The sequence below is a fragment of the Oncorhynchus keta genome, chromosome 8, assembly GCF_023373465.1.
Source record: "Oncorhynchus keta strain PuntledgeMale-10-30-2019 chromosome 8, Oket_V2, whole genome shotgun sequence".
NCBI classification, from domain to species: domain Eukaryota; kingdom Metazoa; phylum Chordata; class Actinopteri; order Salmoniformes; family Salmonidae; genus Oncorhynchus; species Oncorhynchus keta.
Window position 1 is genome coordinate 29,352,510 of NC_068428.1, and position 15,272 is coordinate 29,367,781.

General features: G+C 42.8%; 1 protein-coding gene and 1 long non-coding RNA gene across 23 annotated transcripts; one reads left to right on the forward strand and one right to left on the reverse strand.

Annotated features, from left to right (window-relative positions):
* The first annotated feature begins 710 nt into the window (after nucleotides 1-710).
* Nucleotides 711-9,537, forward strand: LOC118387062 (galectin-3-like). Of its 2 annotated transcripts, none has more exons than XM_052523957.1 (7): nucleotides 711-851; nucleotides 1,130-1,202; nucleotides 3,682-3,755; nucleotides 4,044-4,736; nucleotides 4,855-4,943; nucleotides 5,246-5,417; nucleotides 8,946-9,093. In XM_052523957.1, the coding sequence occupies exons 3-7, from the start codon at nucleotides 3,690-3,692 to the stop codon at nucleotides 8,970-8,972; spliced, it is 1,047 nt and encodes a 348-aa protein (XP_052379917.1). In that variant the 5' UTR covers nucleotides 711-851; nucleotides 1,130-1,202; nucleotides 3,682-3,689; the 3' UTR covers nucleotides 8,973-9,093. The 2 variants fall into 2 exon arrangements, with proteins under 2 accessions (XP_052379917.1, XP_035631076.1); XM_035775183.2 differs by having other exon boundaries at nucleotides 713-851; nucleotides 8,969-9,537.
* LOC127931404 (uncharacterized) lies at nucleotides 5,431-8,933 on the reverse strand. 21 transcript variants are annotated; one of them, XR_008141000.1, is made up of 7 exons: nucleotides 8,627-8,933; nucleotides 7,739-7,898; nucleotides 7,273-7,372; nucleotides 7,105-7,176; nucleotides 6,654-6,857; nucleotides 6,075-6,418; nucleotides 5,431-5,859 (listed from the first exon to the last, which is right to left on the reverse strand). It is a non-coding gene; the product is annotated as an uncharacterized LOC127931404 (long non-coding RNA). The 21 variants fall into 21 exon arrangements; XR_008140994.1 differs by having other exon boundaries at nucleotides 6,654-6,791; nucleotides 7,105-7,213; nucleotides 7,266-7,372; XR_008140997.1 differs by having other exon boundaries at nucleotides 6,654-6,813; nucleotides 7,105-7,213; nucleotides 7,266-7,372.
* Nucleotides 9,538-15,272: the final 5,735 nt, after the last annotated feature.

Here is a 15,272-nt window from a genome sequence, read left to right on the forward strand (position 1 = left end):
TGTACTCTCTGCTTAGGGCCAAATAGCATTCTAGTTTGCTCTGTTTTTTTGTTAATTCTTTCCAATGTGTTAAGTAATTATCTTTTTGTTTTCTCATGATTTGGTTGGGTCTAATTGTGCTGTTGTCCTGGGGCTCTGTAGGGTGTGTTTGTGTGTCTCTCTCTCTCTCTCTCTCTCTCTCTCTCTCAATTCAATTCAATTCAAGGGCTTTATTGGCATGGGAAACATGTGTTAACATTGCCAAAGCAAGTGAGGTGGACAACATACAAAGTGAATATATAAAGTGAAAAACAACAAAAATTAACAGTAAACATTACACATACAGAAGTTTAAAAACAGTAAAGACATTACAAATGTCATATTATATATATATATATATATATATATACAATGTACAAATAGTTAAAGGACCGCTCCTGCTGTCTCTCTCTCTCTCTCTCTCTCTCTCTCTCTCTCTCTCTCTCTCTTTCAAGCTCTCTCTTGAAAATTTTTTTTTTATTGCATTCCAGAAACACCCGTGACAGTTTCAGAGCAGAAACATTATTTTGCTAAAGTATATTTCCGCAACCTGTCACCAGTCTTGTCTTTTATCCTACGTCCGATTGATGGATTTTCATTTAAGACAGAACATTTATATATATTGATTTACTCTTAAGAATGAAGAACATTTTGATAAGGGAAATGTTGTGACAGGGAATCTTTCCCCCTGGGTGTGGTTTACCCAGTAGAGGAAAGTTGGGAATAAAGGAGTGGCCAAATAAAGAAGGAATGTATAAGGAGTACATAAAGGAGTGTGTGTGAATTCCTACTGTAGCTGTCTAGCTGTCACCTCAACAACACAACAACAACCGGTAATGTAACGTTTTATTCATGTATATATCTCTTATTTCTCCAGGTTAGTCCCTGAGATCCAGAAAATCTGTGTTGTCCCATTGGTGAATTTGACTTATCTTTGACAAGGGAGCTTTTACCTTATTTTATTGTTTTACTGTTTTACTTTACTGTGTGTTGCATTTTTAAATGCACTTTAAATAAAGTTTGATTTGATCTATCTAGCTCCAGCTGTCTGGTATCATAGTTGATGAAACATGGAATATTCAAATACAATTTTGGCTGATCTCTGTCATAGGCTTGCTGCTTCCCCCTCCAAAAGCTGGTACTTACTCTGATCTGCAGCAGGGCCAATTTAGTCCTGGGCTAAGGTTGGTGTTCTGCACTTTACAGTGTGAAAGTATTACATGTTTCTTAGCTTTGCTGCAGTCTAAAAGAGGTCATTTGCCAAACCAACATTTTGCAGTGTGAAAAGCCCTGGCTTATAGAGTGTCTCTTCCACTAACCTACATTTTGGCTGAATAGAATCATTCATTGTACGATGATCCACCTACATTTTATAGACAGATTTGACATGTTCTGCATACTGCAGGTCTATGGGATGTTCAAAAGTAGGCCACTTACTGAGGGAAAGCTAGATTCAATCCGATCACCACTTTTTGGTGGTCATGGCTCGAATTGATGCAGCTAATGTCAAAGTGATGTCAAAAGTAGCATGTTTGAGTCCCTTTGGGGAGAATTTTGCAATTTTAGTTAACCCTAATTATTTCCCTAACCTTAACCTAATTCTCCTAATTTGCAACGTTAATTATCCTAACCTGGCGTGTAAATTCTCCTAACCTGCTACGAAAAGTCGGTTGGTATGGCAACTGCTTGGCATTTGACCACAACGAGGAGCTACAGAACCTACAGAGGGAACATCCCTGGGGCCGAGCTCCCTACCATCCAAGACCGGTGGCCTGGCGGGTAGATGCGTTGGCCCAGTAACCGAATGGTTGGTGGATTGAATCCCCGAGCTGACAAGGAAAAAAATCTGTTGTGGTGTTCTGTCCCTGAACAAGGCAGTTAACCCATTGTTCTCCGGGCGCTGATGACGTCGCTGTCGATTATGTCAGCACCCGCACCTCACTGATTCAGAGGTGTTGGGTTAAACGTGGAAGACACATTACAGTTGAATGCATTCAGTTGTACAACTGACTAGGTATCCCCCTTTCCCTCTATACCAGGCAGTGTCAGAGGAAGGCCCTACAAATAGTAAAATACTCCAGCCACCCAAGTCATAGACTGTTCTCACTTCTGGCTGCAATGCTACCTCACGACAAGCGGTACCGATGCCACAAGTCTGGAACCAACAGGACCCTGAACAGCTTCTACCCCCAAGCCATAAGACTGATAAATAGTTGACCATATACCTACCTGGACTATCTGCATTGACTCTTTTCGCACTCACTTTTTTTTTGACTCATCGCACACTGTATGTTGCTGCTGCTGTTTACTCTCTGTCCCTTTATTCATAGTTCTCCCTATATAGCCTACATCTCTGCCTCAATTACCCCTGCACATGGACATGGTACTGGTATTCCTTGATTATAGCAAGTTATCGTTGCTCATTGTGCCTGCTTTTATTATGACCTGTTTTACTTTTCTATTGCGTCTATATTGTCTTTCTCTCTGCATAGTTGAGAAGTAAGTAAGCATTTCACTGTTAGTCCACACCTGTTCACAAAGCATGTGACAAATGACATTTGATTTGATTTGAAAGTCCCTTCTGCCATTAGCTGCATCCCATCTAGTCAAACCCCTTTTGGGCTATGCACCTTTTGAAGGTTCTGTCTGGAAGAGATACAGCTTTTGTTAGAACTGACTTTTCTTAGCAGGTTTTAGGAGAACTTACGCAGCAGGTGGGAAGAATTAACGTAGCAGGTTACTAGAATGAAATGAAGGTCAGGAAAATGGTTAGGTTTAGGGTTAGCTAAAAATGCACACAAAAAAACGTTGACAATGGTTGTTTAAGATGGCGCCGACAGATATGGCAGCTCTGCTTCTAGCTCCTAAGCAACTTTGCAGTATTTTGTTTTTTACAAGCACTTCGCTACACCCGCAATAACATCAGCTAATATGTGTATGTGAACAATAACATTTGATTTGACGTTAAATTGGACAAAAGCTGTATCCCATCTAAACATCAACCCACTTTTGAAGGCAATGTTTCTGTGTTCGTGGATTCTGCAATTGAAAACGAGTCCAGACTTAATCTAGGCCTAAGAACTTTTAGACATTATGGCTTGAACATTCCATTCTGAATGACAAAGAAAGAAATATGGAGGGCAGATGTGTTACACTGAATTGTTTCTTTTAATAGTGTGTACTTAGAACATGTATGGTTTGGAGGCCTATTGCAGAGTCATCATGTATTGTCTATAAACACCATGCACAACATATAGGCTATACAGACTGAGGGCAGGTAATCAGGTAATGATGTTATTAGTGAGTAGCTATCTGTACAATCTGCTGTGCTAAGAGAAGACAGTCACTTGTGTGACTGTGGCAGAATGATTACAGACAACAGATTCACAATTCCATACACATTCCTTACGAAGGGCTTTATTATGAATTATGTTCCATATGACATGGCCTTCTACCGTCATACTCTGTGTATGAGTACTGAGTAGTGTGGGACTTATAATAATCACGGGAGTGAGGTAATTCACTGGGGCCATCTAGTGGTCATCTCAGTATCAGCTGGTGTAATCAGCAATGAAACTGGAGCAAATAAGTTCCTAAAGTGAAAATCTTCTTAACCTGTGATCCAACAGTGGTGAGTTGCTATAGTGATTTGTGTTTTGTTAGGGCTTCTAATGCTTCCGTTTCTGATGAAGATGAAAAAACGTGCTGTTCTCTCTTTACTTACAGATACTATGGAAGTAAGTACCTACCCTCCTTCAACCTCTACACTGACAACTAGCAGCGGAGAACTCAATGATAGGAACTTGCTTAGAATTCTTGAAGTATTGTGTGGAAATTGTCTCTGTATTTGTCTCATTCTGTGTTATTTGTCTGTGTCTGTGAGTATGGGAGTGTGTGCAAAAGTGTCGGTGCCTGTGTGCATGTACGAATGTGTGTATCTTTGACTGTATGTGTGTGTACTTATTTTGTCCCCCCAGCTCTCTGATGCTCTGTGTGGCTGTCCGTCCTCTGGTTCTACCCCCCAGGGAAGCAACAGTATCTGGCCCAGTCAACAGCAACCAGGGGGTCCAGTCTGGCCGACACAGCCCAGCCAACAGCCCACCCAACCCCAACCTCCATCCTGCTGGCCTGAGCAGCCCAGCATCCCCTGCTGGCCTGGTCCTCAATCATCCCAACCAGCCCCAGCTCAACCTCAGCCCATGCCTTGCTTTCCTGGGAACCCGAACACCCCCTGCTGGCCTGGGCAACAGCCATCCCAACAAGCCCCAGGTCCGGCCCAAAACTGGCCTGGGCCACAGCCATCACAACCATCCCCAGCTCCAGCCCAAAACTGGAACTGGCCTGGTCCTCAACCATCCAAACCATCCCCAGCTCCAGCCCAAAACTGGCCTGGTACTCAACCACAACATACCCATCCAGCCCCAACCCATCCCTGCCAGCCGTGCTGGCCTGGACCCCAGCCCCAGCCTCCCCAATTACAGCCCCAGCCTACACCCCAGCCTTATCAACCTCCAGCCTCAATTCAAGCCCAGGCCCAGGGCCCCAGCCAGCCCAGTCCCCCAGGGTGGCCAGTCCCAGGCTTTAACCCAGGCGTTAACCCAGGGTCTGGATGGCCATTCGGCCCTGGTCAGGACCCAGGTGTACAATCTAATTGGCCTGATCAGGACCCAGGTGGCTTCCCACCTGCTACACAGTGGAATCCGACACCAACTGGACAGGTGAGAGACAGGGAGGGAAGGAGCGTCAGTAGATGGAGGAAAGGAATTGGCATAATCATTGTGTTGGTGTGAAGATAGCGCCATATCCTAAATGTCTGTGTGTTGTGTTGGTGTATAGAATGTGCCCTACAACCTGAACCTACAAAGAGGCATCTACGACAAGATGATGCTCACCATCATGGGCCAGGTCAAACCAAACGCTAAGCAGTGAGTTCATCAACTACCATAGTCTACTAGGGTCTTTGTTGTCTACTGGGATGAATATGATCCCTGAGATACCCAGTGGAAGCATTGGATGTACAGTACACATTACCAGTATGCTATTTGAATACAACTGATGTAATAAGTCATTTTACTATATTGAATGCCAGCTGCTTTCAATACATCACGATCCTGGAAGAGTGGGCCTATTAACCTGATTGATGACTGTAGTTTTTCACTATATAATATCTTGACCTGTGTTTTTATCAATATGATCAATTAAACTGTTTTGATCCTAACTTGTTTAGGTTCACAGTGAACTTTCTGCGAGGTAATGACATTGCCTTCCACCTCAACTCTCGGTTCAATGAGGGGGGCAAGCAGGCAGTGGTGAGGAACCACAAGATGGGAGAGCACTGGGGGAAGGAGGAGAGGCACACACAGGGAGGCTTCCCCTTCATGGCCGGTCAGTCCTTCGAGGTCAGTGGGAAAATTCTTTATAGCAGTGCAACTTTAACCTATACTGTACTGACTAACAACCTATACTGTACTGACTAACAACCTATACTGTACTGACTAACAACCTATACTGTACTGACTAACAACCTATACTGTACTGACTAACAACCTATACTGTACTGACTAACAACTCTAACCTATACTGTACTGACTAACAACCTATACTGTACTGACTAACAACCTATACTGTACTGACTAACAACTCTAACCTATACTGTACTGACTAACAACCTATACTGTACTGACTAACAATCTATACTGTACTGACTAACAACTCTAACCTATACTGTACTGACTAACAACCTATACTGTACTGACTAACAACTCCAACCTATACTGTACTGACTAACAACCTATACTGTACTGACTAACAACTCTAACCTATATTGTACTAACTAACAACCTATACTGTACTGACTAACAACTCTAACTGCACTGACTAACTGTACTGACTAACAACCTATACTGTACTGACTAACAACCTATACTGTACTGACTAACAACTCTAACCTATACTGTACTGTACTGAAACAACCTATACTGACTACAACTCTGTACTAACAACTCTAACTAACAACTAACCTACTGACTAACAACTCTACTGTACTGACTAACAACCTATACTGTACTGACTAACAACTCCAACCTATACTATACTGACTAACAACCTATACTGTACTGACTAACAACTCTAACCTATATTGTACTAACTAACAACCTATACTGTACTGACTAACAACTCTAACCTGTACTGTACTGACTAACAACCTATACTGTACTGACTAACAACCTATACTGTTCTGACTAACAACTCTAACCTATATTGTACTAACTAACAACTCTAACCTATATTGTACTGACTAACAACCTATACTGCACTGACTAACAACCTATACTGTACTGACGAACAACCTATATTGTACTGACTAACAACTCTAACCTATACTGTACTGACTAACAACCTATACTGTACTGACTAACAACCTATATTGTACTGACTAACAACCTATACTGCACTGACTAACAACCTATACTGTACTGACTATATTGTACTGACTAACAACTCTAACCTATACTGCACTGACTATATTGTACTGACTAACAACTCTAACCTATACTGTACTGACTAACAACCTATACTGTACTGACTAACAACCTATACTGTACTGACTAACAACCTATACTGTAACTAACAACCTATACTGTACTGACTAACAACCTATACTGTACTGACGAACAACCTATATTGTACTGACTAACAACTCTAACCTATACTGTACTGACTAACAACCTATACTGCACTGACTAACAACCTATACTGCACTGACTAACAACCTATACTGCACTGACTAACAACCTATACTGCACTGACTAACAACCTATACTGCACTGACTAACAACCTATACTGTACTGACTAACAACCTATATTGTACTGACTAACAACTAACCTATACTGTACTGACTAACAACCTATACTGCACTGACTAACAACCTATACTGTACTAACAACCTATACTGCACTGACTAACAACCTAACTGTACAAACAACCTATATTGTACTACTAACAACTCTAACCTATACTGTACTGACTAACAACCTATACTGTAACTAACAACCTATACTGACTAACAACCTGACTAAACAACCTATACTGCACTGACTAACAACCTATACTGTACTGACGAACAACCTATATTGTACTGACTAACAACTCTAACCTATACTGTACTGACTAACAACCTATACTGTACTGACCTATATTGTACTGACTAACAACCTATACTGCACTGACTAACAACCTAACAACTAACAACCTATACTGTACTGACGAACAACCTATATTGTACTGACTAACAACTCTAACCTATACTGTACTGACGAACAACCTATATTGTACTGACTAACAACTCTAACCTATACTGTACTGACTAACAACCAACCTATACTGCACTGACTAACAACCTATATTGTACTGACTAACAACTCTAACCTATACTGTACTGACGAACAACCTATATTGTACTGACTAACAACTCTAACCTAACCTGACTAACAACCTATACTGCACTGACTAACAACCTATACTGACTGAAACAACCTATACTGCACTGACTAACAACCTATACTGTACTGACGAACAACCTACTGACTAACAACTCTAACCTATACTGTACTGACTAACAACCTATACTGTACTGACTAACAACCTATACTGACTAACAACCTATACTGTACTGACTAACAACCTATACTGTACTGTAACAACCTATACTAAACAACCTATATTGTACTGACTAACAACCTATACTGCACTGACTAACAACCTATACTGCACTGACTAACAACCTATACTGCACTGACTAACAACCTATACTGTACTGACGAACAACCTATATTGTACTGACTAACAACTCTAACCTATACTGTACTGACTAACAACCTATACTGTACTGATAACAACCTATATTGTACTGACTAACAACCTATACTGCACTGACTAACAACCTATACTGCACTGACTAACAACCTATACTGTACTGACTATATTGTACTGACTAACAACTCTAACCTATACTGTACTGAACAACCTATATTGTACTGACTAACAACTCTAACCTATACTGTACTGACGAACAACCTATACTGCACTGACTAACAACCTATACTGCACTGACTAACAACCTATATTGTACTGACTAACAACTCTAACCTATACTGTACTGACGAACAACCTATATTGTACTGACTAACAACCTAACCTATACTGTACTGACTAACAACCTATACTGCACTGACTAACAACCTATACTGCACTGACTAACAACCTATACTTGACTAACAACCTATACTGTACTGAAACAACCTATACTGTACTGACTAACAACTCTAACCTATACTGTACTGACTAACAACCTATACTGTACTGACTAACAACCTATATGACTAACAACTCTAACCTATACTGTACTGACGAACAACCTATACTGTACTGAACAAACAACCTATACTGCACTGACTAACAACCTATACTGCACTGACGAACAACCTATATTGTACTGACTAACAACTCTAACCTATACTGTACTGACTAACAACCTATACTGTACTGACTAACAACCTATATTGTACTGACTAACAACCCTAACCTATACTGCACTGACTAACAACCTATACTGTACTGACTAACAACCTATATTGTACTGACTAACAACCTATACTGTACTGACTAACAACTCTATTATTAATGTTACCAATGGCCAGTTGTTTTTTTTCATTATCTCTACTAGTAATGGTGAATACATGGATAAAGTAGTTAAAGTGCGTTAAGGATCAGCACTGTCGGATGTCCTCTACATCAAGCATTTGTATTTTTCTGATGAAAGCTTTTGCTGAGTCCATGTACAGTTGAGTGTCCGAGAGGTGGTCAGATGTAGCTTTCAGACTTTTACCTAACCAGGTTATTTTGTAAAGACAATCTGGCCACCAGTGTTTGTCCGTCCTGCGTTTCAGATGAAGATTTTGGTTACGTCTGGCGAGTTTAAGGTGGCTGTGAACGGAACTCAGCTGTTTGAGTTTAAACACCGCATCAGAGAACTCAACCAGATCGATCGCATCAACATCCTCCATGATATCATCCTCACCTCTGTCAACGTAGACACAATACCATGACAACCATACATATGACATCCCTATATTATACAACACTCAGCATAGGCTACATGCATAACATGGTATCAATCTGCAGTTATAGTCTTTGCAACTTTTTTATGATGATGGTGATGATGATTATGATGGTGATAATGGTGATGATGATTAAGATGGTGATAATGGTGATGATGGTGATGATGATGTTTCCCATGCCAATAAAGCCCTTGAATTGAATTGAATTGATAATGGTGACGAGCTGCAAACATAATAATGAATTTTAATACCCACTAACTCCACAAAAAAACAAATGTGTGTAATTTACAAAGTATGAAGGACTAAGAATTAAGCAATGCCATTTCATTTAAATGTGTATAATATTTTATATCTATTTTCTGTTGAACGTCTATGTAAATAAACATACTTTATGCTTATGATGTCTTCCTGACTCAAAGTATCAGTAGATACAGTGCATTACACTGATTCACTGAAGGTCTCCCCATATGAGGGCATTCAGTGCCCTACAAGGGTAGTAAATAACAAAAATTGTATGAAATAAAACCATTAAATTGAATGAAGTTTTACACATTTTATTGTATCAGACCTCAATATCAGTAATATGAAGACTGACTTGACCGTCAGGATTCAATGCACACAACATCCCATTACAATCAGAGGGCTAATATGAATACTATGCATGCCATGTCTCTCTTGGCTAAGAGTTGAGGAGACTGACCGCGTCACTTCTTGTTTTTATAAGAAACATTGTTTTGTAAATGACTAATTGTTTGCATAGTCAACTTACACACAGCACTGACATGCACACTTACCCCACCAGACATGCCACCAGGGGTCTTTTCACAGTCCCCAGGTCCAGAACACACTTACCCCACCAGACATGCCACCAGGGGTCTTTTCACAGTCCCCAGGTCCAGAACACACTTACCCCACCAGACATCAAATCAAATCAAATCAAATTTATTTATATAGCCCTTCGTACATCAGCTGATATCTCAAAGTGCTGTACAGAAACCCAGCCTAAAACCCCAAACAGCAAACAATGCAGGTGTAAAAGCACGGTGGCTAGGAAAAACTCCCTAGAAAGGCCAAAACCTAGGAAGAAACCTAGAGAGGAACCGGGCTATGTGGGGTGGCCAGTCCTCTTCTGGCTGTGCCGGGTAGAGATTATAACAGAACATGACCAAGATGTTCAAATGTTCATAAATGACCAGCATGGTCGAATAATAATAAGGCAGAACAGTTGAAACTGGAGCAGCAGCACAGTCAGGTGGACTGGGGACAGCAAGGAGCCTTCATGTCAGGTAGTCCTGGGGCACGGTCCTAGGGCTCAGGTCAGTTGAAACTGGAGCAGGAGCATGGCCAGGTGGACTGGGGACAGCAAGGAGTCCTCATGTCAGGTAGTCCTGGGACATGGTCCTAGGGCTCAGGTCCTCCGAGAGAGAGAAAGAGAGAAGGAGAGAATTAGAGAACGCACACTTAGATTCACACAGGACACCGAATAGGACAGGAGAAGTACTCCAGATATAACAAACTGACCCTAGCCCCGACACATAAACTACTGCAGCATAAATACTGGAGGCTGAGACAGGAGGGGTCAGGAGACACTGTGGCCCCATCCGAGGACACCCCGGACAGGGCCAAACAGGAAGGATATAACCCCACCCACTTTGCCAAAGCACATCCCCCACACCACTAGAGGGATATCTTCAACCTTCATGCCACCACGGGTCTTTTCACAGTCCCCAGGTCCAGAACACACTTACCCCACCAGACATGCCACCACGGGTCTTTTCACAGTCCCCAGGTACAGGACCAATTCAAGGAAACATACTATTATGTTATTCAGAGCCATGAGAACAGAGAACTCCCATCTTATATAGCGCAAGTGAACAGCAAATATGGGTTCAAAAAACAAATAAAGCAACACCTCACGGCACCACGCCTCTCCCCCATGTGACCTACTGGTTGTCTGTACTGACAGGTATGTGTACCTGACACCCACGCACACATCTAACTGATAGATGCACACACACTACATGTTAATCTTTCTACATGTATGTAAATTGCAGTCTTTTGTCTGTAATGTAATATTGCCATTTGCGTCGGCTAATGGAGATCCTAATCAAATCAGTAAAATCAGGAGAAATAGACATTCAGCATCCATTTTGAAACACAAGTAGAGTAAGGAAACAGTAGGATCAGTTAAGAAAAGTGTCAGTTAATGTAAACTTTCTCCTCTATCACTGGAGGGGTTGGGGGAGCGGGGAGCTACAGAGGGGTTGGGGGAGCGGGGAGCTACGGGTGGGGGGGGGGTCATTGACAAAGTAGAAATACACTGGCTAGATAGAAGTACAATGATTTCACTGCTTACTGTCAATTAAGAAGAATGTCAGTGTTAGACAGGTGTTCACAAATATCACCAAGATCATGTGTCTTGTGAAGCTGTTGTACTCCTCCTCTGAGGCTAGGTTATTATTACCTACAGTAGTAGAATGTACTGTATGTGCTGTACTGAACATCAGAGGTACTGAGCAACATCCTCTGTGGCCAGGTTCTGTGCAGACTGGGACTTCTGTAGTCCAACTTTTCTCGGTTCAGAAAGGCTGGAGCTCTGTCCAGGGGGCTTGACATCCTTCACAGGTGTGCCCCAAGAGACCTCTTCTTCTGGGGGTGGGAGCGCAACACAGGGCCTCTCTCTGGAGTACACACCTCCAGCCTGACTCATGGAGGGTAGCTTAAACAATCCATTGTTGTAAATTGTTATTGTTGTCGTTTTAATTGCATTGAGTGCATGTGTGGTGTCGGTCTTGCCTTCCTGTCATCTTGCTGAAAAATGAGATCATTTTTTATGCATCCGGCTGGAGCAGCTTACTACTTTTAAATATCCCAAAAATTCAGTCAATCAAGCAATCAATCACATTTCCTTTGTATAATGCTTTATTTACCAATATATTATACATTTTTTACAACCAAACAAATAACCTGTGTAAAGAGTCTTTTATCCTCTATAGACACTTACTTTCTCCCCTTCTGCCTTCTCCCTGGGGACAGGGACCTCTCTCTGTCCTCATGGCCCTTCCCTTGTGCCCCCTCGATCAGGGGCCTCACCTTGGACACCAAAGGCAAACAGAGGGATTATCCTGTAGAGAGTAGAACATCACCTGGTTACCGTGTACAGCTCTGTACTAGGCAGTGTGAATGCAACTCGAGATAATGAATAAAAGCATTGTCAAATCGTTTGAACGTTCCCATACAACAGTTTAAGGGGTAAAATATCACCTCTACGTACAAAATATGAGTGTGTGCCTGTGTCCCCTCTTACCCATATTGCGCGGCTCAGCCAGTTTTTCAAAGTGCTGTTTAAGGAAGGCCTCATGGTGACTGTCATCTAGTGGGTCATAGACTTTCCTCATCGCCTCGTCGTTACTAGACACTTCCATCTTCCTCTGTAGGGTAGCACCATGGTGTAGGTAGCCGGAGGACAGCCAGCTGTTCTGGGTACGATGACTTTAATACAAAACCTAGGAGGCTCATGGTTCTCACCCCCTTCCATAGACTTACAGTCATTATGACATCATCCAGCCTATCAGAGCTCCTGCAGTATGAACTGACATGGTTTCCACCTAATCAAACGATCAGAGAATAAATCTAGTACTGAAAGAGTAAGCTATAGCTAGCTAGCACTGCATCAAATGTGGTGAGTAGCTCACTCAAAGAGAGAGCAAGACAACAGTTAAACAGTTTTGAACAAATTCATTTCTTCCAAAATTAAGGAGAAGCAAATCAGAGAGAGAGAAAGAGATATATATATATATATATTTTTTTTTTTTACTTATCTTGCGAATAAGGCTAGTTAGTTTAGCCTACTCAAACACCCAGCTCAAACAGAGAGGGATGCTATGTTAGCTAGCTATCCAACACTGGAAGTCTTCCAAGGCAAGGTAAGCTGTTGGTTTAATTCATTTATTGCCACCGGTGCAGCCGGTGTAACTGATAAACTGCTTTCTGACTGTATAGTGTACTGCATGATTGTAGCGAATTTACTAACGTGATAGTTCTAGCAGCTATGTTGACTTACGTGACAACAACGTAGGCTTTGTGTAGTGGTTAGCGGTCATGATATGAAGGTTTGGAAAGGTTTTTTTTACCTGGTCACAGACAGCTGATGTGTTGTGTACTGAAGTCCACAAGCAAAGGGAAAAGGTGAGAGGAAGAGAGCACATAGATAGTTGCGAGAAGGAACTATATATACACAAATGTAGCTGCTATGCAAGTGAACTGTGTTTGCGTGTGTTCAGGGGTGAATTCATTCCACTGATTCTGTTGAAAAATGTTTCTTAAATGGAAGCAAATGGAATGAAATGGGGATAAACATACCTGAATTTGTCCAATAGAAACTCACATTTACAGCCTAGATCAACTAATGATTACACCCTAGATCAGCTAGATGCAGGCAGGAGTGTGCAAGGCGGCTGTAACGATGTGCGCTGAGAGTCGGGTAGCAAGTTCAGGGAGTGAGTGTTTTAAATAATAAATTAAACATAATACAAAACAAGAGCAGCCTGGTGACCTAGAGGCCAGAGAGGGGGCACACGTGACAGTACCCCCTCCCGACGTGAAAGCCAGATGAGCCGGCTGAGACCTCCCCGGTTGCCTTGGTCGAGGCATGGGAGCCTATCGAACCCGCTGAGGCATGGGAGCCTATCGAACCCGCTGAGGCATGGGAGCCTATCGAACCAGCTGAGGCATGGGAGCCTATCGAACCAGCTGAGGCATGGGAGCCTATCGAACCAGCTGAGGCATGGGAGCCTATCGAACCAGCTGAGGCATGGGAGCCTATCGAACCAGCTGAGGCATGGGAACCTAGCGAACCAGCTGAGGCATGGGAGCCCTGTCGAGCCAGCTAAGGCAGGGTAACCCGTTGAACCCACCGAGGCATGGGAATCCGACAAATTGGCTGAGGCCTCCCAGGTAGCTCCGGTTCTGATACCGGACCCGACATCACCTCCAACACCAAGACAAACCAATTGAGAGAAGAGAGAACAGTGAAAAGGCAGAAGGAATATTTAGGCACCACATTGGTACAGCAGGGCAAAAAAATAGAGAGAGACACAGAGACAGCAAGAGGACAGATAGAGGAAAATAAAAGGAGGAATTCTGAAGGTAGAAGTGGTGTATAATATGTGTCCTTATGTTTGATTGAGGATTACCTGCTACGTCCCACTGGCAGCGTCTTCGCTCCCCTCGGGGTACAGCACACCTCCATCAGTCCCTGGGAGTCCAGGTCAGGGTCAGGGTTAGGGGTGTTGGGGTTAGGGGTCAGCCAGGCAGCAGAGTGGTGTCACGAACCGGCTCAAAGCCCATAACAAAGGGAGACAACGTGGAGATAAGGAGTAGCAAAATATATATTTATTAACTAAAGCAACTAAGTATAATATACAATGGTGTGTGTAATCAGTAGTGTAAGTGAGTGTTTTGCATGCATGAATGTGATAATGCAGGGTGATGAAAGGTGCCAAAGCAAACAAACAAAAGGCTACCAAGAACCACAACACAATCTACAAACGGTGTCTGCATGGAGAGAGTCTCTTCCATGAATGTGGAAGAGGTCTATTTATCCTGGGAGACACCTGGCCCAGGTGTTTCCCATGTAGCTGACGACCCTCCCAACTCCGCCCACCGGCATCCTAATAAGGAAACAAGAACAAAGAGAGAATACGGCAGACAGAGTGGGAGGGTCGTCACAGTGGGGTTGAGGACGACGTCTCTTAACCAGCTCCTTAAAGTCCTGCTTATCACAGAACAGAGGCATGTAAGGCCATCTACCTGTCTATAATCTATTAGTAATCTATTGGCTATAGATATGACCTCTATTAAGGTACCTCCCCTTCTCTCTCCCTCTTTACTCACAGAGGCCCCATGCAGGCTGGAGGTGCTCCCTGGTTCTCTCTCCCTCTTTACTCACAGAGGCCCCGTGCAGGCTGGAGGTGCTCCCTGCTTCTCTCTCCCTGATTACTCACAGAGGCCCCGTGCAGGCTGGAGGTGCTCCCTGCTTCTCTCTCCCTGATTACTCACAGAGGCCCCGTGCAGGCTGGAGGTGCTCCCTGCTTCTCTCTCCCTGATTACTCACAGAAGCCCCGTGCAGGCT

Bases quoted from the DNA above. Each gene is read 5' to 3' on its own strand.
- LOC118387062 (XM_035775183.2), top strand. From the start codon at position 3,690: ATGCTTCCGTTTCTGATGAAGATGAAAAAACGTGCTGTTCTCTCTTTA. The intron at 4,944-5,245 runs GTGAGTTCATCA...TAACTTGTTTAG, and splicing joins GTCAAACCAAACGCTAAGCA to GTTCACAGTGAACTTTCTGC. The intron at 5,418-8,968 runs GTCAGTGGGAAA...CCTGCGTTTCAG, and splicing joins TGGCCGGTCAGTCCTTCGAG to ATGAAGATTTTGGTTACGTC.